General features: G+C 37.2%; 2 protein-coding genes across 8 annotated transcripts in view; one reads left to right on the top strand and one right to left on the bottom strand.

The window, feature by feature from the left end:
- The window catches only part of zer1 (zyg-11 related, cell cycle regulator), a 54822-nt gene extending 45635 nt beyond the window's left edge, over positions 1-9187 (bottom strand). For all 4 annotated transcript variants that reach the window (XR_013296615.1, XR_013296616.1, XM_077585403.1 and 1 more), the window contains exons 1-11: positions 9047-9187; positions 7812-8030; positions 7540-7690; positions 4994-5448; positions 4221-4394; positions 4023-4137; positions 2582-2728; positions 2308-2481; positions 1688-1903; positions 326-367; positions 23-142 (exon numbers count right to left, since the gene is read on the bottom strand). Coding sequence is in view for 2 of the 4 variants with exons in the window: in XM_077585403.1 (XP_077441529.1) it covers positions 23-142; positions 326-367; positions 1688-1903; positions 2308-2481; positions 2582-2728; positions 4023-4137; positions 4221-4394; positions 4994-5448; positions 7540-7690; positions 7812-7978 (1761 nt within the window). In the remaining 2 variants the exon portion in view is untranslated. The remainder of the gene's footprint in view (positions 1-22; positions 143-325; positions 368-1687; positions 1904-2307; positions 2482-2581; positions 2729-4022; positions 4138-4220; positions 4395-4993; positions 5449-7539; positions 7691-7811; positions 8031-9046) is intronic.
- Positions 9188-10925: 1738 nt separating this feature from the next.
- On the top strand, positions 10926-25823 carry tbc1d13 (TBC1 domain family, member 13). Of its 4 annotated transcripts, none has more exons than XM_077542973.1 (13): positions 10926-11081; positions 15980-16053; positions 16148-16188; positions 16507-16568; positions 17088-17187; positions 21269-21351; positions 21495-21654; positions 21955-22099; positions 22989-23152; positions 23343-23503; positions 23592-23649; positions 23757-23831; positions 24666-25823. In XM_077542973.1, the coding sequence occupies exons 1-13, from the start codon at positions 11059-11061 to the stop codon at positions 24729-24731; spliced, it is 1212 nt and encodes a 403-aa protein (XP_077399099.1). In that variant the 5' UTR covers positions 10926-11058; the 3' UTR covers positions 24732-25823. The 4 variants fall into 4 exon arrangements, with proteins under 4 accessions (XP_077399099.1, XP_077399098.1, XP_077399097.1 ...); XM_077542972.1 differs by having other exon boundaries at positions 21955-22165; positions 23406-23503; XM_077542971.1 differs by having other exon boundaries at positions 21955-22165; positions 24666-25583.
- Positions 25824-26296: the final 473 nt, after the last annotated feature.

Here is a 26296-nt window from a genome sequence, read left to right as displayed (position 1 = left end):
AACTGTGGGACAACAAACTTACTTTCAGACAGTCCAGAAAGAGACTCATTCCATGACAATTGAGGAACATCTGACAGTTGTCTGGTGTCTCATCTGTAATATTCCACAAAGCACTCCAAGAAAACTCCATCACCTGGTCACACTGAGTGCAAACAAACACACGTAATTTCACTAAGAATGCAATCTTAAACATTAAACCTATAGCTCAAGCCTATCAACCCTACATTAAAACAATGAACAGAATTTTAAATCTCTGAATCATACTGAGGTCTTCAACGACTACCTCAAGATCTAAAGATCCAGAATCTGTGACATTGTAACTCACCATTCGATCTTGCAGCTTCTTCTGTATTAAGTTCAACATTGTCTGAAAATCAAAGGACAAGAATGAATTGAAAATGATCAGAAAATAAAACCTTTCGCACCATCTAGGGATAACCAACATCATTTTTATTTTATTTAATCTCTAAACAGCAAACGATTACCTTTAACTGAAGCAGGGCCACAAGGCTAGCAAGGCAGAAGTGGTCCCTTCAATAATTTGTGATTTTTTTTTTGGTTCACTTTTGCAATCTGCCCTAGCGGTCTCTTGTCATGTGTTATAAGGAACAAGGTAGCTCTTTTGACTTATGCAATTGCTAACCTTATTGCTAACAGACAAATGTTATTTTCTGTGGTTGAATAAAAAAAATAACACAAGCATATACAATTGCTGGTCTTACATGTCATAAAGCTCTAAATATATGCAGTGTACAGAATGCTGGCTATTATCCTAACCTGGCAAGGCAGACCCACTTCCTTGAAAGAAAGAAAGAAAGAAAAATCAATGACATACTGCCGCTCCTCCTCAATCAGCCCAGGCATCATCTTTTCCACGTACATTAACACTCCGCTATTCTATATGAAAATCCATGTGCACATCTCTACATATGCCCACATCAACCTCTGACAATATAAAAATAAAAAACAACTTGTATTTAATGGACATTAATTGAATCAATGAATGAATGATGCCGTCATACAGTTTAACTCATTCACTCCCAGCCATTTTCACAAAAGCAACCCCCCTAGCTCCCGGCTGTTTTACCTGATTTTGACTGATTTTGCAAGGTCCACAGAATATTCTGTTCCATTGCTATAAAAACATGGAACCTACCAAAAGAAAGATTAGAGTCTCTTCTTTCATCCGGAAAAAAAGGATATTTGTACCCGTTTCGGCTTTGCAGCAATTAGCATTAGAATATAGCTAAGTTTCATCATTATTCGCACACCTTGTTGAAAACGCTGACAAAAAGAGCTTGTTGCAACATGGCCCTGGTTGATCTCTTATACTCTGCTGCCACCTGCCGGCTGTTTTGTGTAATAACTACCATGCTTTAAGTCAGCTCTTTATGTCAGAAGCTGTATCAAAGCCTTCTGTATACTCTAGCATAAATAAGTTTTTGGGAGTGAAGAAAAACGTATTTATAAGTTTTGGCTTTCAATTCGTAAATGGCGCTAAATGAGGAAAACATGTATGTCCATAAACTGTTTTCTGACAGTCCCGCTTTTGCACCTCCTCGGTCCATGCTCGCCTTCTGATATTAATTTCACCTTTCTCTCAACTGCTATTATTCTGCCATAGTGTTCTTGGCACAAATCCAGCATTGTTAAGTGTGCTAAATCAATACATTAATCTTGATGTTACCTTAACGAATCCCATCTTCCCCACAGCTTCCTTATGGTGGTTGTCGACCTGGCAGACTAATGCATTGCAGAGATGCACGGCGATTCTCTGGATGGATTCATCCTGCCTCGCCGGCTCCAGGATTTTTAGCAGCAGCTGGTTAACCCGACTATACTGAAACTCCAGCTCCTCGGGAATACTGAAGTTGCACAGAGTCAAGCAGCAGTTCCTTTGAACCTTGTGTGGAGATGGGAGTGTGAAAGAAGGGAGAATTAACTTAACATTGTGGAACGCTTATTCTCAGTTTTTACTTTCTCTGTTTACAATTAGATCAAACAAAGAAATGACACAGCAGACAGACACACACTGCAAGGCACTCATTGTACCGCCTGATCTGATTACATTCCGATATCTTCATACACAGTCACAATTAGTACTATGCCAACAACTCTCACCTATTCCATTGGGTCATTACTTGCTGCTGGATATTAAAAAAATAGTATAAAAAAAGGAGAAAAAAAAGAAAAAAGGCTGGTGCTCTAACTTCTCACACAATAAAATCAGCATGGTACATTTCACGTACAACACAACTATTAAAGGATGATCCTTCTTTAGGAGATAAAGAAGAAGAGCACACTTACCGTGACCTCCTGGTATTGCTCCATTCCATTTAAAACCACCCGAATGACCTCTTGGCGAAGCCGCACACTTTGGTCACTGCGGTATTCGGTGTTTGTCAGGTAAAAGAGTGCAGCGCTACCTGTCACCTGAATGCTTTTATCATATTTATGGCACTTCAATGCTGCTATAACAAGCTGAAACAAGACATTTTTAGCAGTCTCATAAAAGCAATACTTTTTGTGTAAAAAATTGTGTCCATTAGTGAATGGCCTTATCTTTTTTAAAGTTTCATACCTGCAATGCTCGGAGTAGCTGGATGCAGTGTTGTATCCTGGCGATGTCAAAAAGTTGATTGATGGCTCTATGAGCCAATTCAGGGCGAAACTCTGTGTAAGCTTCAATAGCATTCAGGACCTGGTCTTCATTCTTTGATCCAGTCACCTGCAAATGCACCACAACACCAACAAGCACAAAATAGAATCTGTTAATAAGCATCATTAACATACAAATTCAGTTTCTCTTGCACAAAGCTACAACAAAACACACAACGTATTCTACACCATTGATGTAGTTATTTTTTGACACATTAAAACGATAAGAGTGTCAGTCAAAGAACAATCACCTTCCTACAAAAAGAGGATGCGGGCGATAATAAAGAGAAAAGAGTGGCTGTATTGAATGGTGGGGCTCGCTCCCATTCACTATAATGGACCGGCAAGATGTGCACTGCTTGCATACATTTTTACCACATTTCACCCTTTCATCCACAGATACATATGAAATTGTAAATATGGTTAAATCTACTGTTGAAAAACAATTACAGGTGTACTGTATATACTGCATTTTGTATGACTTTGCGGCGGCCGGCTGTGTCTCGCTTGCTTAAAACCCGGGAATTGATATTTCACCTGTGTGAGAGTTTCTACAATTTGTCGCTACAACGTACAACTGCAATTCCAAGACTAAATTTCCCAGTCTGCTAGATCTCTGCTTTTGGTCACGCAAGCCATCAATTCTTGAATAAACATTTGAAACAAAACGGGTCCTTGCCACAAGAAATCGTGGAAGAGGAGGGGAGCAGAGAGGTTAGAGGAAAGAAGGAGGAGAGCACAGCAACACAGAGGGTCGCAAACCCGCCCCCTGTTACTTATGGGGCGAGCGCACTATCCACTACACCATCCATTCATTTAAATTCATCAGCGCAAATGTTTTACTTGTAGTTTACACCAGTGTCAGACAATGGATTTTAAGACAGCCAATTGTCGTTTCATTGCACTTTGGCATTGCAAATGTGAAGAATAATTGATTGCTTTGAATTCATTTGGACAGAATGTTTATTGATAAAGGCTACTTTTGTCATTATCCAATGGAGGGAGGTCACAGAGAAAGTGGGCGTGCGTTTAGTCCGCAGAGGCCGTGTGGGGGTGGGGAGGCATGAAATGACGTCAAACCGTGCCAACAGCTCGTTTTCTCAGATTGGGAGGGGCTGGTGCTTGGAGAGCAGAATAACCTAGAATTTCTCATTCAGGGGGGAATGGAGGAAAACACAACTTTGGTCATGTTTTTGGTGAGGAATTAGCATTTTGACATGGCTAAAAGCTCCAAAAAGTTGACTTTTCATGTTGCAGTCCCTTTAACTTTAGAGCCTCTTATTCACTATATAATCGAATATAGAGAATAATGCATTAGAACCACCTTACTTTCAGAAGATTTAAGGCATTACTGTCAGTAGTACCTTATAAGCAGGGATGTGCGTTACATTGCAAAGGGTAGTGTCGTATAAACCCAAAAATTGCAGGGGTCTCTTCAGTTCTTGGAAAGGGTAGATACTGCTCTTGCATGGCTCGATACTAGAGAAGAGAAAATGCTCTCAGAAGATTAGGAAAGATGTTTTTACTTCCATTATCAGCTTAGTTCACTGTTATTTACTCACCTCGGCCGACCCATGGCTTCTTCTAAGTGTGGAACTGTGCAGTTGTCAAGCATGATGTGACCTGAGATGTCCAGTGAAACCAGATTGACTAGTCGTTGAACGATAGCAGTCAAGATTTTCCTGGTCATCTTAAATTTGGAGGTCCTCCTACTCTCACGTGAGATGTCAAGATGTCTGGGGAATTTGAATGCAGGTTCATTATTGGTGGGCTTGTACAGTAAATGACACAATTATTTTGCTATCAACTAAGATTGTTTGATCTGATATTAAAATTATTATTTTTTTTTTTAAATCCACACGTATTGTGTAAAAGCCAGTTAATTTGTTATTGTATCTAAAATTTTGACCGTATAACTACTAGGGATGTAACGATATCCAAACATCACTATACGATATTATCACGATATAATACGATAATTGTCACAATATGGTGAGGAGGTTAGCGATATTAAAAGGCCACAATATGGTAAAAAAAAAAGAGCTCATACTAAAAGTTTTGTAAATGACAGCAATGAATATAAACCACCTACAATCTACCTTTGAGCAAGTCCTAAACTTCTCAAGGAAGCGGACTAGCTCTTTTATTTTCAAATGTAGATGCCAGGAGCAAAATTCCCTTTTGGTGATTAAGTAAATGAAAGAATACAATAAAAAATAATAATAATAGTACAATTTTAAAAAAAATAATTCATAAATAAAGGGTGCTGCACTTAAGGCAACTCACACTAGTTGAAAAATGAGGGGGGGGAATACAAACAAACCTTGGTACTTACCTGAGATTGACAAGTTCCACCACTGTATTGACCAACTCATCTGAAAGGTCCACATTATAGAGAACAAGAGATGCCAGTCTATCTTTCCACTGAGTTAGAAAAGCTGCTCCCGGTAACTGTACATTAGACAGATCTAGTGAGGTGAGCAACTTCAAGGGTTTGAGAAGGTTCTCAGCATGCATCTCATCTGGTAGGCCACCCAGGTTGAGCAAGCGCAGGCGATTGAACCCCTGAAAGTTAAAGTCTGTCTTTAGTGCCTGCCTTGAAACAGGGCTTTCTTCCTCATCATCCTCTGTATCTTCATTGCAGGCTAGTGGGGCACCACCCTTCCGATAGAATATGTTGCTGCAGCCAAAGAGACAAAGAGAGACCAGCGTCTCACGGAAGCAGGTCAGTGTTTTCAAGCTGCGGGATGACAGACTGTTGCAGTAGGTGAGGTGAAGCTCAATCAGGTCCTAGAAGAACACAAAAAGAATTTGAAGGACTTTTAATGACTTTTAGAAATTTATTTTAGACAAGTTCTGATTCCTCACCAGGACCATGCCACATACATTTACATCTGCCAAGTACCTCCTCCGATTATTTCCTCTATAACTGATGGAAAGGCTTAAGTTTGGGGAAAGAAAGGCCCTGTGTGCAATCCTAAATAATCAAGATCATCGGTGAAACTCAAGCTTGGGGTTTGGGTCAAAAAGTAATTGTAATTTGTAATTGCGGATTTGTGCCACAAGGTGGTGACGTTTGAACATAGCGATGGTCATAAAGCAGGGGTGGCCAAGTTCGGTCCTAGACAGCCACTATCCAGCCTGTTTTCCTTGTTTCTCTCCACTAACACACCTGATTCATGATCAGGATCGTCATCTGGCTTCTGCAAAGCTTGCTGATCATTAGATTCAGCTTCGCTGAAGGAGGGAGACATGGAAAACAGGCTGGATAGTGGCTCTCAACGACGGAATTGGGCCACCCATGTTATTAAGTATCAAAACCATAAAACAAACATTGTCCGCATTCATAAACCCATGTGACAGACTGTATTCTAAATACTGAATAGTTATATTATTCAGCACAAACAAACCACCTTCACATTAGGCTTGTCAGTAGTATTAGCTAGCATGCTAGCAAATACTACACAAACTGATTAAAAAATAAAAAATAAATATTTGAAATTGACAGGGCACAAAAGTACAGAAAGGCTGTTGCAGGAATATCCCAGAGGTGTTATATAATTTATGAGTTATATATATTTTTTTAACTGAATGTTGATAACAAAAACCTTTACAATAGCCCATGGACCACCGTGGGAAAAAAAACATTCAAATGTATTCCATGCAATCAATACCTGCCAAATAGGCCTCATTTTTTAACAGTATCAGTTGAAGCTTATTCATTAAATTGTTTTACTGAAGTAAGTGCAAGTTCATTTTATTTATATACTAAATTTAAACATAGTTTCAACTTCAAAAGAACATTACAGTGAATAAAAAGTGCAACACATACAAATAAATAATAGATGTCATACTAATTTCTCTATTTCCCTTTCTGTATTGTTTGGTTAATTTATAATGGCTTCAAACAATATACCGAGTCGTTTGTGTGAAGTCTGTATCCATAATTTACCTGCATTCATTTGTGTTTGTCCATTATTTATCTGCACAGGAAGCTGTGTGAAGCCATTTGACTCCCGCAGAAATTGTCCCCTATCTATGCAAACTGTATTGACTTTCTAAGTAATCGTGTCACGAGAATAGCTCAACTCAACGTTGAATATGATTGTAGTTTCTCTCGTATCCTCGCAAAATTTCGCGCCTCAACAACACAACATCAAAGTTGCTCAGGGCTCAGGTAACACCCAATAATAATGGCTCATAACCCGAGCCCTGTGATGTAATTTTCAGGTGACAGCAAGTGGCAAAATGTCCGGCTCCTGAGATGGAAAAACACAGGCCGAGTTTGCTGCTTAACTCATATTTCACAAAATCAATATTAATCTGAATGCTATGTTTAAACTAGTGGGGGCAAATAGAACATATTAATGTAAAGACAATTTTGGGGTTGACTCCCCCTTTAATTATGATTTAGCTACTGGTTTTGTCCATAAAAGCCGTCACAAAATCAGCAATATTGATGATCATTGTTTAGCATAGTAAAAGCAGATGTTTGCAAATGTTATATTTTGATTCAACAGAAAAATTGGAGAATTTTAAATTAAACCGGGTCTCTGACCAATTAATCGATTTGGAAAATAATGAGCCAATAATTGTAGATTAATCGTTGCACATCCACTAGTTTGTTTTAGAAGTGTTTTCATTGACATTGTCTATCATTGATATGGGCCCATCTTCTTTCATTTAGATAGTAACAAGATAAATATTTATTAACTAGCAACCTTATTTTTGTTGTCAAAATCACACAGAGCAGTTGAGTATAAAAATTGGTGTGAATGTACTGCGCTTATAAACACTGTTCCCCACAGATGGTCTGCTCTATTACTTAAACATGCATTGTGAAAACTGACCTTCATTTATTACTACAGTACAGCCTTTTACCTGTTTTTTTATAGCCTCTAAGTCTCTGTCACAGACAAAGTCTTCTTTCAACTGCACCCTGGTGAGTCTGGTGCTCCGGGGTTCTGAGAAGAGTTGGAAAAAGTTCTCTTCTGGTTCAAAGTTACTGTCTGTATGGACCAACTCCATGTACCTGTTAAACAAACAAACAAAACAACTTAGGATGCATGAGGTCTGCAATACAATAACACACATAACTTACTATTCAAAATAGGAATTAGATAAGTGTAAACATAATAATTCCATATACATACACGTTGACCAATTTGTCACATATTTCACTGGGAAGAAAGATGTCTGAGCGCAAACAGAGCTTGTCCCTCAACCCCTGATAGCACATCGTCTTTCTGAGGTTCCTCAGGCAGAATACAGTTGCCAGAGTCATGAGGCTGTCGGGGTTGTCTCCTGCTTTGGCTGCCATATTAGCCTCTTTTTATCTGGCTCAGGTTCAAGACTAGGGCAGTGCAGGGGACCTGAAGAGACAAAAAACAACAAATTAAATGCATGGTGAGGATTATGACATATATGAGAACATTGAGGATGAACAGTACCACAATTTTGACAAATATTTTCTCTTTTTTTCTCAGAGAGGAGAGATGAACGTGGCAATGGCAATTAATGGAATAAATATAGCAGAATTTTTTTAGCACCAATGAAAATTAATGTTGTCTATATATATATATATATATATATATATATATATATATATATATATATATATATATATATATATATATATATATGTATTTACACATAAAGATGCTGCAAGTGTGGCACTTGACATTACAAAAAAAACATTCCTTCATGAAATCTGTATTTTGAATTAATGTTGGTAAAATTATTAATAAAAAATGTTTGAGGGGGAAAATAACGTCAGGTGGTGAAATACGCAAGCCAATCCACCGAATGTATACTTACAATTTACATGCCAGGTAAAAATACAATATTGGCCATCTTGCTGGTTGTTTGCGACTAAAGTTGGCTACTTTACAACTTGTTCAAACATTTAAAACAATATGACTTATTGACGTAATATTACGCGTAAAGACTCTTGCAGGTTCACCTGAGTTAAATGCATCGCTTCCCCATCTTCTGGTGGCTATTACTAGGTTGTTAGCAATAAAGCAATGAATCCTAAGCGACTAAGTTAGCAAGCAGGCTAGTTAGCGATTAAGTAGAACAATTTACTTAAATAACACCAACGCTACACAAGTCAGATATGGCCGAGCAGCAAAAGATTGTATACTTGTTCATTATTACCAACACTACTTACAAGTAGTTGTTATTCTAAATTGGGCTTACAATAGCCGGTAGTGTGCATCAATAGTGTATTTCAGGTTACGTTAGCTTTCGGCTAACGATGACTTTCCCTGCAATGTTAGCGAACTTAGCAGTGCGGCTAGCGCTAGCTCCAAACATATGTGGAAATACAGAAAACAGTCAATGGTCAGCGGTGTCTGAGTACGCAAGTCATCTTGTAATGCTCTACCTTAGCTTTCGCCAAGGCTTTACGTCTCGATAAAGGCGAGAAACGGCGTTATTATCACCAGTCTTCGCTCATCTGATTTTCGTTTTCGTCTGATGTCAACAAACAGACTCCTCCTACTTCTACTACAAGTCCTCCCTTCCTCCTGTTTCTTTTCCTCGTTTCCTCGCGTTGCTATGCACAGGAGGGCGGGGGTGATATTATTGTCAATGCAATGAGATGTGTCTGTCACTGCAGTGGAAAAAAATGTCATATCACATATAGGCTGTATGCAAAATATGAAGGTTTGTTTTGTATGGTGATTTAGTTATGTCTGTTTGTTTTATAGTAATAAACAGTAAAAAAAAAAAAAAAAAAAAAGTGTGTGGGTGAGCCCATTTTGCACTTATATTGCAGTAATGGTGCAGTGCTCTTTGTAAATAGTTACAGTAGACCAAGCTCAAACGTAACTTTGTGTATGTATGTCTCTGTCGCTATGTTGTGGGTGTGGTTGGAAAGCTTATGTCTTCTAAAGATAAAAACATGTAGCTGTCAGTGTGTGAAGTGTTTGGGCGTGTAGTATGGCCGATAGCATCAATGTGAAGATTGTTTGATTACCGAATATTCATTTATTAGATTTTGAATGGACCTGACTGTATTTAATGCTAGCTGTATAAATCAAACAAGAATTATGAGTGATAGCAATGTACTTGGGTGGGTAATATTTCTAAGTAAACCATCTTCAGACTAAACTTCTCCACTTTGTAGTTTATAATAATAATAATGCAAACAGTAATCCATCAGTCATATTTTCTTTGCAGCGAGAGAGTGAAATAGGGTTGTGCAGCAAATCAACATCAAGTCCCAAATAAGTTTTGTCAGCAGCGATACATCAATCACAATGTTGAGATACTCTACTACAAATTACACATAACACCCCTTCATGTGAAATTATTATTATTATTATTATTATTATTATTATTATTATTATTATTATTATTATTATTATTATTATTATTATGTAGTAGTAGTAGTAGTAGTAGTAGTAGTAGTAGTAGTAATAGTAGTATCCATCCATTTTGTGAATCGCTTATTCCTCACAGGGGTCGCGGGGATGCTGGAGCCTATCCCAGCTGGCTTCAGACAGTAGGGGGTGTACACCGAACTGGTTGCCAGCAAATTGTAGGGCACACACAGATGAACAACCATTATTATTATTATTATTATTATTATTATTAGTAGTAGTAGTAGTAGTAGTAGAAGTAGTAGTAGTAGTAGTCGTAGTAGTAGTAGTAGTAGTAGTAGTAATAGTAGTATATGTATTAAGGGTCCAATGGCTTGTAACTGGGGCTGTACCCTCAAGGCCACGATATGCCAATTGTACCTTATAAACAGGGTACACATTGGGACCCTTATGATTTGTACCATTTGTAGGCTAATATAGCCTACCCTAGAGTATTTAATGTACCTTAGGATACATTACTTAGAATCCGATACTTATATATACAGCAGCCCCCCAGCCCCATCGAGGCAATTGGGGTTATATATGTTGCAGAGCAATAATAGTTGAAAGCACATGTTGAAGGGACATGCTGCTGGGATTCAGTCAGTTCCTGCTTGCATTATGAATGAGTTGAGCATGTGCGCATTCATGAAACCATGACTGCGGAGTGCATGATAAACTTTTCATGCCATGTTGTTTTCTTGCAGTAGTTAGTTGTAGTAGTAGTAGTAGTAGTAGTAGCAGTAGTACTAGTATTACACTTCTAAGTGTTTCTGTCCCTTTTGGTATACGAGTAAAAAGTCACAAGCTTGGTCACGGAATGAATTAAACTCGTAAGTCAGGGTACAGTACATACAGCATGTCCCTCCCTTCCTCTGTAACAACAGTCACGTGGAACACCAACAAGGTGGTGCGTGGACCGTGGTGTCGTCGCTTGCCACTGTTGCGAAGACGGAAGTGACAGGACGACTTCCCTCAGGCAAAACACCTTTTTTGGAAAGAGCTGCATGAAAATATCGCCGCTTGCCCAGATATGTCCGTTGCATACAAAAACAGGTACGTTCTGCGTGGGATGATGGACGCGAAAATTGCTTGAACGTGCAATAAATGATCGTTTTTGCCCCCCCCCCCCCCTTACTATTGTGACAAAAGCATCCTGACCACACGATTGCAATTCGGGCTAACAGAACCGTAAACTTCCATTCAAAAGTTATCGTAGATTGCACCAAATGCATTTCACTTTCGCACTGTTAGAAATGTGACTGATGTCGTCAGGAACTCGTTGTGTTGTCGTAAAGACCAATATTTAGCTATCAGTTTGAAAAGCTAGCGATGCTAGCATCCCGTTAGCATGTCAGCTGATAACGTCCAACTAAACACGAGCCTCTGACGGCTTATGTTGCTACATTGCTTGCTGTGTGTTTTCGAAAAGGTGATCAGTTGATCTAAACGTCAGTCTAAATTTAATAGAATCAATGGACTGTGCTCATTTGGTCTCCAAACCAATTTAAAGTAAAAAAACAACAACAACAATTTGCTTGCTATAATAGTTCCATGGCGTTTTGTATTCCGAGTGTTTGTGTTCTCTGCTTGTTTATTTTCACAAGTCTTGCTTAAATCTGGGATAATAACTACACATAAGTACTTAATAAATACATTTGGGAAATGACCCATATCACGTTTGATATTTTCATTTGCACCCAGCTCCAAAAGTGCCGTCTTGGAACAGCAATTGTCAATTCCTTTGTTTTTGTTGAACACATTTGAGTTTAAGTATGAGACAAATGTTAAGAATTACATATTTTATTTGTTGGTATTTGCATCTAAATGTGTTAACTCAGGACACAGCAACTTTTATTTGAGCCCACACACTTTTCAAGTGAGAAAAAGTATTGCAACAGACATTTTTAAATTACTTTTAAGTATTCCATGATGAAGTCCTTTGTTGTGTTGGCAGTGTGTTTTGTGTCATTGTTTTGTTGCATTATGAAGCTTCTCCCGATTAGTTTGGATACATTTTTCTGTAAATTGCCAGACAACATGGTTTTATAAACTTCACAATTCATTCTGCTGCCACCATCAATAGTTATGTCATCAATATAGAGTAATGAGCCTGTTCCAGAAGCAGCAATGCAAGCCTGAGCCATGATAGTACCATCACCATTTTGGTGGCAAATCCTTTAATTCTCCATACTTTGGCCTTTGAATCACTTTGATAGAGGTCAGTCTCATTAGTCCATAAAACTGTGTTCCAAAACTTTTGTGGCTCATCTCTGTACTTTTTTGCAAATCCAATCTGGTCTTTTGATTCTTTTTGCTGAGGAGTGTTTTGCATTTTGTGGTATGGAGTTTATATTGCTTCTCACAAAGTCTTCTTCGAACAGTGGATTATGATACCTTCACCGCTGCCCTGTGAAGGTTGGCAGTGATGTCACTGACTGTTGTCTTTGGCTGTTTCTTCACAACTCTCACATTGTTTGTCATAAACTGCTGTTGCTACTCTTGGCCAACCTGTTCGATGTCTGTTGCTAAATACAGTGGTTCTCAACCACGGTCCTCGAGTACCCCTATCCAGCCTGTTTTCCATGTCTGCCACAAGCACCTCAGGTGTTTCAACCGATCAGCTAATCAGCGAGCTCTGCATGAAGCCTGATAACGACCCTCAGCTGTGTTGGCAGGGGAGACATGGAAAACAGGCTGGATAGGGGATCTCGAGGACCGGGGCTGAAAACCAGTGGCTTAATACCCTAGTAGTATCTCTCGTTTTCAGGAAATTCCAAATTGTTCTATTAGTCATGCTCAGTGTTTGTGCAATTGCTCTAATTAATTTCCCCTCTTCTCTCAGCTTCAAAATGGTTCACTTTTGTCCCATAGACAGCTCTGCGGTCTTGCCGTTCTCACAGGTGACACCAAAAGCCAGAAACAAGCACTAGCTATTGTAGGGATGCACAATAACCTTTTTTCCATCGATACTGATAACTAATAACTGCTCCTCCATACCGCTACCGCTAACTTTTTTTTCTTCTTTTTGGTGAACTACAAATATATCTGTTGCATCTTAAATGAATAAAGATTCAATGGTTGTGTGTCCGATGATGCCCATTTTATGAATTATCAGGTGGTTCGACCAAAATGAAATAACAAATTAGGGACTTGAAAATGAAATAACAAATTAGGGACTTTTATTTTGAAATACATTTAAAAACAAGATTTTGTATCATCCACAAAACAGTCAAGAACCCGTGCAAGCAGGTTTGTATTATTATTATTATTTTTTAAGTTAGCTATTTAGCAACTCATATGTAGTGGTCATATTTGGACATCATGTGGTATGACCTGAAAAAAATAAAAAATAATAATAATTTTGTCCAACAATTATATATTTTAATTAGAATTTTACTTGTGTGGCTAGCTACCTTATTTTGTTTAGATGGCTAATTGTTAGCTTCATAACTTAAATATGAGATGAAAATTATGTGGTGCAACCAACCATCATCTTCTGGTGCGACCATTGTAGAAACTAAAAAGCGTTGCATGATAGATGTATGTTCTAAGTCAAAGGTGTCAAACTCCGGTCCTCAAGGGCCGCAGACCTGCAGGTTTTGGAGGTTTCCCTCTTCCAACACAAGCTGATTCCAATTAGCAGGCTCGTTATCAGGCTTATGCAGAGCTTGCTGATGAGCTGATCATATATCAGCTGTGTTGGAGAACCGAAACATCCAAAACCTGCAGGACTGCTGCCCTGCAGGACCGGAGTTTGACACCTATGTCCTAAGTTATGGATGTCCTAAATTGTAGAGAATAGTTACATTATAGATTTTAGTTAATAATAGTAAAAGTACAAGTTAACTCATTCACTCCCAGCCATTTTCACAGAAGCAACCCCCTTCACTCCCGGCTGTTTTACTGGATTTTGCAAGGGCCACAGAATATTGTGTTCTATTGCTATAAAAACATGAAACCTATCAAAAGAAATATTAAAGTCTCTTCTTTCACCAGGAAAAAAAGTATATTTCTATCTGTTTCCGTTTTGCAGCAATTAGCATTAGAATATAGCTAAGTTTAATCATTATTCACAAATCTATTTAGAACTTTAGAAAAGTAATTTAGTTTTTTCAACATGGTCCTGGTTCATTTCCTATGCTCTGCTGCCACCTGCTGGCCGTTTGTGTAATACCTACCATTTCTTCAAACGTTTTTTGCAGTTGAGAGGCTGCATCAAATCCTTCTCTATGCTCTAGCACAGGGGTAGGCAAGTTCGGTCCTAGAGAGCCACTGTCCTGCATGTTTTTGATGTCTCCCTCCTCGAACGCAGCTGAGAGGCTCTTGCAGAATGTAATTATGAGCTGATAATTTGAAACACCTGGGTTGGAGGCAGGAGACACAGAAAAAATGCAAGCCCCTGCTCTAGCATAAAAAACGTATACATATGTCTTTGGGACACTTAAAACATTTTAAATAGAGTGTATTTATATGTTTTTGGGAGCAAATGAGTTTTTAGGGGTGCACCGATCACAATTTTCTGGCCAATCCCCGATCTTTTAAAAAGTCTCCCCTGCCGATCCCGATTTTTGCCGATACAGATTTTTTTCATTACAAGCAACATATACCTTCAGTGTTCCAATCTTGTTTTATTGGAAAACATTGAACAATATCATCGAAAAAATACAAATGGGTTGTTTTAACTGCACATGAAGTAGTTCTCTCAAATAAAAAAATCCTATTAGTCATCTCAGCAGAACAGGACAGTGGCTGACTTTTTCAGACCTCTGAGGAGGGAGATGAGATTGGTGGAAAAGATCTGTTTATTTTTAAGGGATCGGCCGATCACCGATCTTCCAAATTTAAGGAAATCGGAGCTGATAAATCGGCAGGCTGATCGATCGGTGCACCCCTAAAAGAACAAATATTTTGTGTTTTTGTAATAAATTAAATGTGCTGAGTCTGATAAAATCCTTATCCGTCAATAACCCTAAAACATTTAAACCCCGCTTCCTACTAATGTAGTAGCGGGGTTAGAGGATGACATTAAAAAAAAAAAGTGGTCAAGAGAACATAAACTCGCATGTTTTGCTTTCTGAACTTGTCAAATACCAAAAGCTCTGATTCGTATCAGTAACTATTAAGAAAGTTGTCTGTGTTTTGTTGTCACCCCCACTACTATTTTTGAATGCTTCAAAAAATAAATCAGTCACAAAAATTACTTAGCAGTGACATAACATTTCAACACTGCACATTGCACACACATAAGCACGCACACACATTTTAGTGGAACTCGTCATTTTCATCTGAAGACATTTTCAAGGACCGAAATAAAAACAAAAGATATATATCATAGACCATAACTGCACTTCAACGAGCTGTGGCTGTTTGTAGTGTCATCAGCGTTTACTATCCATCCATCCATCCATCCGTTTTCTGAACCACTTATCCTCAATATTAGTCAGTTAGCACTATTAGCAAGTTCGGCTCAGCTGCCCTGCTTATGATGTTCCCTCCGCCGCCTATCGTGTCCGCCAAAGTCAATAGCCATCCACAGAGGTCCCCGCAAGTCCAGCAATCTTGTTTTATGTGCTTAAATTCTGTTAACTATAGATATTTCAAAGTGAAAATATTTGGGTGTACACAGAATATACAACATGTTGCCAATGGGCTCTTTGCACAAATCCACTACTTCCTGAAATCAGCACCACTCCTTCATTTCCTGTCTTTCATGATTGGACAAACTGATTCATCCAGGTGTGCCTGACCTCTGTAACCACGACAACAATGACCAGGCACACCTGGATTAATCAGTTTGTCCAATCATGAAAGACAGGAAATGAAGGAGTGGTGCTGAGTTCAGGAAGTAGTGGATTTGTGCAAAGAGCCCATTCCGTTGGATAGCTTTAACTTAAAATGTAATTCGGTGATGGTTCAGATAAAATCATTTCTTTCTTTCTTTTTTTTTACAGAATACAGGACTTCAAAGTAGCTTTGACAGAAGAAAATATACATTTAAAAACACTAAGAGAGCTGTGCTTCAATGGTAAGTTTCAGTCACATTTTTCTATTGCATCGAATTACTCTGATAAGGCATATTCAAACAGTGTTTGAACCATCCTTTTCTTTATTCATCTTAGGAATTCCATTTGAAGGAGGCATACGGGCACTTTGCTGGAAGGTAAACATAATTTATGTTGTTTACATTAATTGTTTCCCCTCACTGTGCCTGCTGAGTTGCACATATTTTTGTTTAGAAATTGCATTTACTGTACAAATAATTTTTTTGAGTGAGCAGTATAATGAAGAGAATTATAAATAGTACAGGAGAGAATTATTTAACGTAAGAGGAATTTTGAGATATATAGGTGTATATATGATCAAATCATTTGACATACATTTGAAAGATGAATATTTGAGCACATTGAGACTCAATAGAAGAATTACAATACCACCATCTTATAATTACAACAAACACTTTCTTCTCTACCCCTTTTAGATCCTTCTTAATTACCTTCCTCTTGATCAGACACGATGGGACTCGTTCCTCAAAAAGGAAAGGTAGGGTAAACATTCTATACGTTAAAGGCAACAGTGCTCATTATTGTATTATATGGAGATTGCAGTGAAGAGAAATGTCAGCGGGGTTGAATATGACTTACTAACTTACATGACCATTTTCTCTCACTGTATGTTAAAAAAAAAAGAGGCTGTCATTCCCGATCCCCCCCAAAAAGTTGCAATTTCTGACCCCAATGTTACTGTTTTATTTTAATTTTTTAAAGAAAAAAAAATTCTCATTATTTAATGCCTGGGTTGAATCCTCATATATTCTACTAGTAATGGTCAGACAGTGATCCTAAAGCCTTAACATCAATCAGTACTTAATTCTCATGAAGAAGAAAACGGTATAAGATAGTATTCAAAAGCTGGTTATTTATTTTGTGATTGTAAACATAAAAAAAATAATAATAATAACATGAACACAATTTATTCAGAATTGAGTTTATCTCTACATATTAATAATAGCACACCTCTTAGAAAGGTAAATTTGTGACATAAATATTTAATTTGCGACAGGGAGGTGTATTCCCAGTTTCTGAAAGAAATGATCATCCAACCTGGCATTGCCAAAGCCAACCTGGGCCTATCCAGAGAAGACGTTACTATGGAAGACCACGTGAGTCAGTTGTTTTTTTTCTAAAGTGATTGTTGAATCAAATGACACCAACACATTGACTAAAAATCTTTTTTACCATTCTGTTAAAGAAAGAAAGAAAAAAAACAATAATTGTCACTGAAATGGCTTAAAATTGACAGAATTAAATTTTCTGTAAAGATCCTGTAAAAAAGTATTTTATTGTAAATTTGACACACCACAATGAAGAGTGTTGTTAAAAGCCTGTCAAATTTGAATGAATAAATAAATTGTTAAGTATATTGAAATCAGGCTACAAAACTGAGACTTTCCTTCAGGTGTCGGGACTCTGTGGGCGTGTCCGCTGAATAGGCTGGAAACACGCTCGTCTCGACTATTACCTGTCACTCATCTCACAGCATGTGCTCAAGTGTCTCTTGTCAAGTCAGGAGTGTGAGCCACAATATAAATAACGTGCATTATTATTTTAATAAACATCCTCTATGGATCAACGGTTAAGACTGCTTGCTTCAGACACTGGTAGTGGGGTTCAAATCCTGATCAGGGTGAATGTAAATATCCATTTGGGTCCTGAGGCAAGACTGGTCATACTGTATGATGATCAAAGACGATTTTTCCGATTCCATTCAAACAACCCAGGAAAGGATACTAACAATGTTATCCATGTAGTGATAGTCATATAATTAGAATATTGAGGAAAAAGTAAATTTATTTCAATAATCTGTTTCAAAAAGTGGAACTTGCATGTAGCATTAGTTCACCACATACAAAGTGAAATATTTCAGGCCTTTATTTGTTAGAATTTTGATGATTATGACAGAACGACACATAAAATAAGACAAAACTCAACATTGTAGGGTCCAAATCTTGTTGGCTAGTTACTACAAAATAACTGCAGAAGTTTTCATCAGCCTTTAAAGAGGCTAAATCTGAAGTGTCTTGTGTTTGTCTAAGGAGAAAAGGTACTGGTCTGTTGTCCAGTGGTTTCAAGTCCTCTTTTCAAATTTCATTTGGAAATCAAGGTCTACCAAAGTCTGGAGAAGCACAAAAGTCAAACTGCTTTAAGTCCAGTGTGAAGTTTCTACAGTTTTTTTTGTCATTGGTTTGGGGAGCCATGTATGTAATTTGCTGGTGTAGTTTCATTGTCTTATATCAAGTCCACAATCAATGCAGCTGTCTACCAGGAAATTTTACTACACTTCATACTTCCCGCTGCTGACAAGCTTTTTAGAGACAAAATCCTTGGCTGTTTGCATCCTTGAATTTTGAGAAAAGAAGGTCTTTGATTTCTTGAAATACCAACTTTAAATATAACTGGAAAGGACAATGACAAAATAAAACAATAATAAAGTGAAATAAGTATAGGATTAAAATAATAGCAACTGAAAAAACAGAACAAATACTGACTGTTCCTGTGCGTTTTTGGCCTCTTGGGGGCAGTGTGGTGCCGTGCATTTATTGCGTACTCACTTAAAGTGAGTACAGAAGAAAGTTGCGATTGCATTCTATTAAAATAACTATTTTTTTCACACATTGGGAAGAATGTGTGCCTTTGCGTAGTGTTATCTCACCTGTGGGTATGTGTTCCCACAAATTTTGTGTGTGGATATTCGTTATTTGAAGGAAAAACACTCCAGAAGTCGATACTAACTTCCTGTTAGCATTTGAATGGCATCCTCCCTTCGCTTTTAGCATTACCGCAAATGTGACCGACGTTTACCCCTTGTGTCGTCGGCCCACCGACCTCCCAAATTCAATAAGGACTTTCTTTAAACGACTGCAAATCTTCTTGCCGAAATAATGCTGAAATATGATCATATCCTCTTTATGGGGGACTTTAATATTCACGTTTGCTGTCCTGAAAAAACATAAAGTTGAGTTGAGTACTGTTTATCCGCGTTGTCACTTGCTCTTCTTGCCCTGTGCGCTCATTCGCTACCTAACAGCCAATCACAGTGATCAAATGCCCCCGACGCCAATTCAACATGTCGAATTTGCTGGAAACGGCACCCCCCCTCCCTGACGTATTCCAACTCGATCTGACTTCATGACAGTAATTTATACACCGATCAGACGGCTAATGCCGTCGGCCCAACGCTGTCCGACTCACGACGTCGGATTGGTGTATCTAGGCTAGAGCTGTCAAACGATAACATTTTTTAATCGGATTAATCACATCTTAGAATTTGGATTAATCACGATTAATGACTTAATAAAAAAGGCTTTTTTATTTATATTTTCCCCCCAAATTTGAAGAGCACCGGTTATGTGTTAATTCTTTTGACATTTAATGTTATGAGGATGTCTTCAAAAAATTTTGATCCACTGGAAACGCTAATCCTCCTCTTTTTCTAATCAATGAATTACTTGCATAATTTAAAATGGGGGAAAAAAATGACCCCAATATTTTGACATGAACATATATTCTAAATGTCATACGCAAACATTTATTAAATGACTAATGCAATATTTTTTTGTGATTAATCAATCAGTTAATGCTTTAACTTTGACAGCACTAATCTAGGCCTTAAGCCGACTGTAAACTGCAGGTGTTTTAATGTTGCCGCACCGGGTTCCCACTACTTTCTTTTCCATAGTGAGGGTGCAATTGTCTCGCTCTCTCTCTGTCAGTTGCATTTAAATCTTCCTCAAATGATGCAACTCCATGAGACAGGAATCAAGGACCACACCCAAGTTTGTCTTTCTGCAGAAAGGAGGAAGTGGATGCTCTCAGCACCAAAGGAGTTCCTGCCTCCACCTCCTTGCTCTGCACATTTATTCACAAGTTTAGAAGGCTGAACAAAAGGCGGTACTAAACTCACAATGATAAAAAACATGCATCTGGTGTGTGTGTGGGTGTGGGTGTAGCATTTCAATTGCAGCAAATAGTAAAGTGCTTATCTGTGTGATAACTTACTATACAATTTTCATTTTTATTCATGTGATAACTTGCTAAACAATTTTTCCAATACTCGTTCTCTCTCCTACTGTATTTGGGCTCACTTGGTTTATTTTGCTCTGCCTGACGTTCTTGCGCTTCCATTTAGTGCGCCCCCTTGTGATCTGATGGATAAGCTGCACCTTTGTATAAGTGAAAAAAGTAGCGGCTTATAGTCCAGAAATTACTGTACATGCTATTTTAAGTAGTGTGCATCTCAGGGCAGTTGATGTGGCTGCTGTCATTATCCATAGGAGAAACTTAGTAATCAGCTACAAAATTGTAGTATGGAACAGTAAAGTCAATTCTTTGATTTTGTTTTTGTCTGAAATTAGAGCTGTCAAAATTTATCAATTAATCGACAAGTAATCGATTATCAAATTAATTGACAACGTTTTTCTTAATCAAGTAATCGTTTAGTGCCCTTTTTTAGTTAAAAAATGTCAAAATCCTCTGATTTCAGCATACCAACAGTAATTGTTCACTGATTTCTGTAGTCCTTCATGACAAAAGACTGATTATCATCTGTGTTTTTAATCAAAACAAGATCTTTGCAAACATCTGTTTTTACTTTGGAAAATAATGACCGAACGGGTAAAATAGTACATCAATCCCAATTTTTTTAAATCACTATACGAATACAAAGTATGAAATAAACACCAATCACTGGTTAATAAAAGAAAAGCTTTTGTAATACACTTTAATGCAAAATTGAAATGAATCTGATTAGTCGAATAATCAATTGAATAATCAATAGATTAATCGATTCTAAAAATATTTAGTAGTGACAGCACTAGCTGATATCATTTAGATAATTTAGGTTTGGCAGATATCAAAGGTGAACTATTAGACAAAAGATAACATTTTAGCTTTTGATACCAGATACTTACACATGAATCTGCCCTCCCCACTCGACCTACCCTATTTTTAGGTGAATGTGGTTACTTTGAGTTCTCCTGTTTCCGAGTTCCTGAATGCATCACTGTGCGTGCTGTGTTAGCTGTTAAACATGTTCACATACAAGTAACAATTGTCCATTTTACTACACAATCCTTAAAGAAACTGGTTTGTTGCACTGACTGGTTTGTTGTATGGACTAATGGTTAAGTCCCTATTGGTGTAGATAGATAGATAAATAAATGCATATCTTGTTTTGTTTTTCAGCCTCTAAATCCAAATCCAGAGAGCAGGTGGAACACATACTTCAAAGATAATGAAATTCTACTTCAAATTGATAAGGATGTAAGGTATGGTTTACCTCAATACTGTCTGTAATATCTTTTTCTTCCCAAATCTCCTCTGTCCTCTTCACTACATCAAATGTACACAGAGTTACTGAATATTAGGTTTGTTGCACTTGCAGTAAAATATGCACGCTTACGTTTCACAGGAGGCTGTATCCAGACATGGCCTTTTTTCAGCGCCCTACGGACTACCCTTGCCAACTTATCTTGGACCCTCAGAATGATTATGAGACATTACGACGGCGAGTGGAACAAACTACCCTGAAAGCACAAACTGTGAATCGTAACCGTAGTGGAGTAACCAATGTATGTATACATTTCTTCTTTCATATACCTTATTTGGGAAAACACTAGTTTGATCAGTTATGTTCTATTTAGAACAGTGTAAAGATCATAATTATACGACAAAACATTGGTTCATAATGTTTGAAATGCTTACAAAACAGACTGTCTAGACCAGAAGTAGTGTCCAAACTATGGCCCGGGGTCACTTTGCGATTTGTGATTATGAAAGTCTGCTTTGATTTGATTTGCCTTTTGTAACCGCCTTTTAGACTGGTTTGTATTTTTATACCACAAACATATGTACTGTATCTGTCCTTCCAGGTCAGCTCCCCCGGAAAGTCCTTGAACCTGTATCCATCGAATGAATACGAGGTGTTGCCCAATGGGAGTGAAGCACACTGGGAAGTGGTGGAGCGAATCCTTTTCATCTATGCCAAACTCAATCCTGGGATTGCTTACGTCCAGGGTATGAATGAAATTGTTGGTCCAATTTACTATACTTTTGCCACAGACCCTAACAGCCAATGGAAAGGTAGGGACCCTTCTTTTTACGAGTTAACTTTTCATTCAAGTGAAATACTGTGTAATCCCTGTTGTGTCATAGTTAGTGGTGCAACGGATCACCAACTTCACGGATTGGATTGTTTTTCGGATCAACAAAGAGAAAAAGAAAAAATATATAAATAATACTTTGTCTTCATTTATTTTGTAAAACACTTTTTGCCATTAAATAAAATCAAAATGTCTAATATAGCCCATTAGGATTTAGGAACACAACTTTAAGTGCAAAATGCGGCAGAAACATTATTTTATACATGGTTCATGTGTAAAATAACAAAGCATAACGGCTTAAAGTTGTGTTCCTAAACGGCTATGTTTGACATTTTGAGTTGAATGTTGTTGTTGTTTTTAATAGCAAAAGTGTTTTATAAAATAAAGTTTTATTTATTTATTTATTTTTAATAATTATGAAAATACCTCAAAGTGCAATTTAAGGCTAAGGCTATTTGTATTGCCGTCAATGTGTTACTGTATTTGGTAAACTTTATTTTGAAGTTAGGTTTAGCTTTTTATGTTGAGTATGTTTTAGCTTCCTTCACATGTCTGAATGGTGTCCATTGTGAATGTGCACTGTTGTTGTTCACACCCCACACCGCCACCATCCAATCCGCGGATTGTGGGCGATCCGAACTGACCACGGATCAATGATGACCCGTTGCACCACTAGTCATAGTTAAACCATATAGTGTTAAACTGTAACTGCAACTGAAAGGCCAATGTAAACACTTGTACTGACATTTTATTGCATTTGTATATCGAAATAGAAGGAATAGTTGTCTGTTTTGTTTTTACAGAGCATGCTGAAGCAGATACATTCTTCTGTTTTACAAACCTAATGTCAGAGAACAGAGATAATTTCATCAAGAGCCTGGATGATTCCCAGTGTGGCATAACATACAAGATGGAGAGTGTGTACTCAATGCTCAAAGAAAAAGACCAGGAGCTCTATTTGAAGTTGGTAAGGACATGATAAAATGTTCATAGTGTATGTGTGTGTGTATGTGTGCGTGTATATGTGTGTGTGTGACCCCCTCAAAAATTTCCACCTTTGACTCGCACAACTCAACAGTAAGTAGTGTCTCTGATAAACCCCAACTGAAGTTCATTTTGGCATTAATGGTGTGCTTCTTCTTTTTCCTTGCACATAGCTAGAACAGAATATCAAGCCTCAGTACTTCACCTTCCGCTGGCTGACCCTGTTGTTATCACAGGAGTTCCTCCTACCAGATGTCATCCGCATTTGGGATACTCTGTTTTCTGACCAAGACCGCTTCCACTTCCTCATCCTGGTCTGCTGTGCCATGCTCATGTGAGACGCTCAGCCCCACAGTCATAAAACGAATACTTCTGCCATGATGATGTTACTCACGGTTTCTCTTGACTCAACATATTTACAGACTGATCCGGGATAACCTCCTGGCAGGAGACTTCACAGTGAATATGAGATTACTACAGGTAGAGGTCTATAGGAAAATGCAACAAATATGATTCTACAGTACGTTTATATTAGGCTGTAAACTTTCTGCTGGTTTTCTTTTATTCCTCATCTTCAAAAATCCAAGCAAACTCAAATGCGTCACAACAAGCCATGTGACAAGGTTATTTTCATTGGATGTAAGAACATAAACAAGAAAAAGGTTTGTGCGATAAACTCAATTTGAAGCAAAATTGGTATTTGTTGAAAGGTTTTATTACTAAAAAGTATATTCTATAAAGGGATGTAACAAAAAAAACAATTTGAATCAGAAAAAATTGTTTTGATAAAAAAATGTACGAATATGTATATATATATGTATATGTGTATATATATATTTATGCATGTGTGTATATATATATATATATATATATATATATATATATATATATATATATATATATATATATATATATATATATATGTATGTATGTATGTATGTATATATATATGTGTTTCCTTTTTTTGTTTGTTTTTTAAAATATTTTTAAATGCTTAAACATTTTCTTGTTTTGTACCAAAAAAATAAATACGTAATTGTTTGAATAATCGTGATTTTAATTATTGCCAAAATAACTGTGATTAACAGTGCATATTGGGCATACATAGGGCATGAAAGTGCTTAACTCTTTGACTGCCAGACGTTTTCAGAAAAGGGATGCCGTGGGTGCCAGCCGATTTAAGCATTTTTGACTGATCTTTCAAGGTCCATAGAAAATTATGTGTTTGGACTATGGAAACACACCTACTACCAAATGAAAGATTGGCCTCTCATCTTTCATCAGAAAAAAAAGTTTGTTTCTACCTTATTCCGTTTTTCAGTAATCAACAATAGAAAATGGTTAGTTTCACCTCTGTTTTGAAACAAACGTCTTTTAACGTCTTTGGCACTCCTCCATAGGATTTTACTAAACGTTATTTAACGTTTTTGGCAGTCAAAGAGTTAAATAGATATATTTTGTACTCATGTTGTTCCTACCTTGTTTGTTTTTCCCAGGATTACCCCATCTCAGATGTCCATACCATCCTGACGAAGGCCAAAGAGCTGCAGGACAACTCCTAACATGTTAATTTTCCCATCAGCTTCTTCAGATGTAATGAGTGGAAGCCCAGACAACAACAAAGCATTATCAGTTGTGTTTAAGGACCTAAATGCATGTGTTGTGTGGGGGGAAAAAAACAGTGTATTGCCTTTTAACTGGATGACTGCTAAGAGAACGATGGAACGCCATTCATTGTGGTGAGGAGGAAATGCATCTCATGGGGAACAAGTCCCTGTGGTCATCCTCCATTCACAGCCATCTCTCCCATGGAGACTTGTTGTCCTGAGCAAGTTTGTATCTGGGGCAGCAGAAGCCATGTTACATCGGTCCAAACAAAATTGTTATGAAAACATTCCAGAGATGTTCAACAATTTAAAGAAACACTGCAATAGCATTTGTAAGTCTGTTAAATTTGAGCAAGGGCACAAGTTTTCCTTCCCTACGTTTTTGGTTGTTGTGTTGTTTTAAAAATGTTATGAATCCTGGTATCAGTTTTCTAATTTGTTGACAGTGACAGTATTTGAAAGGTATTTTTTGAAGTGATTTGGAAAATCATTACTACGGTACTTCAGCATTGTGCCTTTAACCCTGTGGTGGATTTAAACCTATTTTGTTCTGGATCACCCTGACAGAATGAACAACTTTATTAGTAAAATAATTTAAAAAACATCCGAAGATAGTTCACACTACCAAATATGTTATGCTGTAAGTGCAGTAACATGTGCCAACATTTTTTATAAATCAGTTTTAAAACAAAACTACTTGATGAACCTACAGTAGGTTTATGTTCCAAGTGAAACATTTAGTTAATAGCTTATATGTGACATCCTCTGTTTTGCATATTTGTTATGAAATACATGTATGTATGTGTGTGGGCTTGTGCATTTTTTTGGGCCGCTATGTGGAGAGAGCACGTGGAAGCTGCCTTGGGAAAAATGTGTTATCCATCATATTTTCCTTGGCAGATTCTGTTGTGCCTCAACCCCCAACACTTGTTAATTTTTAGTTGCTTCCAGTTCTCCGGCACAGTATAGTCATTTTGGAAATAGAATGTGAATATACAGAATGTATCCATATATATATATATATATATATATATATATATATATACATACATATACACACGTATATATATATACACGTGTATATATATATACATATATATACACACACACACATATATATATATATATGTACACACGTGTGTGTGTATATATATATACTGTATATATATGTACACACGTGTGTGTGTATATATATATATGTGTGTGTGTGTATATATATGTATATATATATATACGCGTGTATATATATATATATATATATATACGTGTGTATATATATGTATATATATATATATACGTGTGTATATATATGTATGTATGTATATATACGTGTGTATATATATGTATGTATATATATATATATATATACATACATACATATACATACACACACACCTTGGTCTACCGCATATCATCCACCCAAAAACAGGGTTAATCTACTAATGTGATATCATCTTAGAATCATTGTTTATCATTTTGCTTACTAGAATGAACACAGACAGTAATGTGGATCATTTTAG

The sequence above is a fragment of the Vanacampus margaritifer genome, chromosome 14 (assembly GCF_051991255.1).
Source record: "Vanacampus margaritifer isolate UIUO_Vmar chromosome 14, RoL_Vmar_1.0, whole genome shotgun sequence".
NCBI classification, from domain to species: Eukaryota; Metazoa; Chordata; class Actinopteri; order Syngnathiformes; family Syngnathidae; genus Vanacampus; species Vanacampus margaritifer.
This window is presented reverse-complemented; position numbering and strand designations above follow the sequence as displayed.

Excerpts from the sequence above, each read along its gene's own strand:
- tbc1d13 (XM_077542971.1), top strand. The coding sequence starts at position 11,059 with ATGTCCGTTGCATACAAAAACAG. Across the intron at positions 21,352-21,494 it reads CAAATTGATAAGGATGTAAG|GAGGCTGTATCCAGACATGG; the intron begins GTATGGTTTACC and ends TACGTTTCACAG. Across the intron at positions 22,166-22,988 it reads CCCTAACAGCCAATGGAAAG|AGCATGCTGAAGCAGATACA; the intron begins GTAGGGACCCTT and ends TTGTTTTTACAG.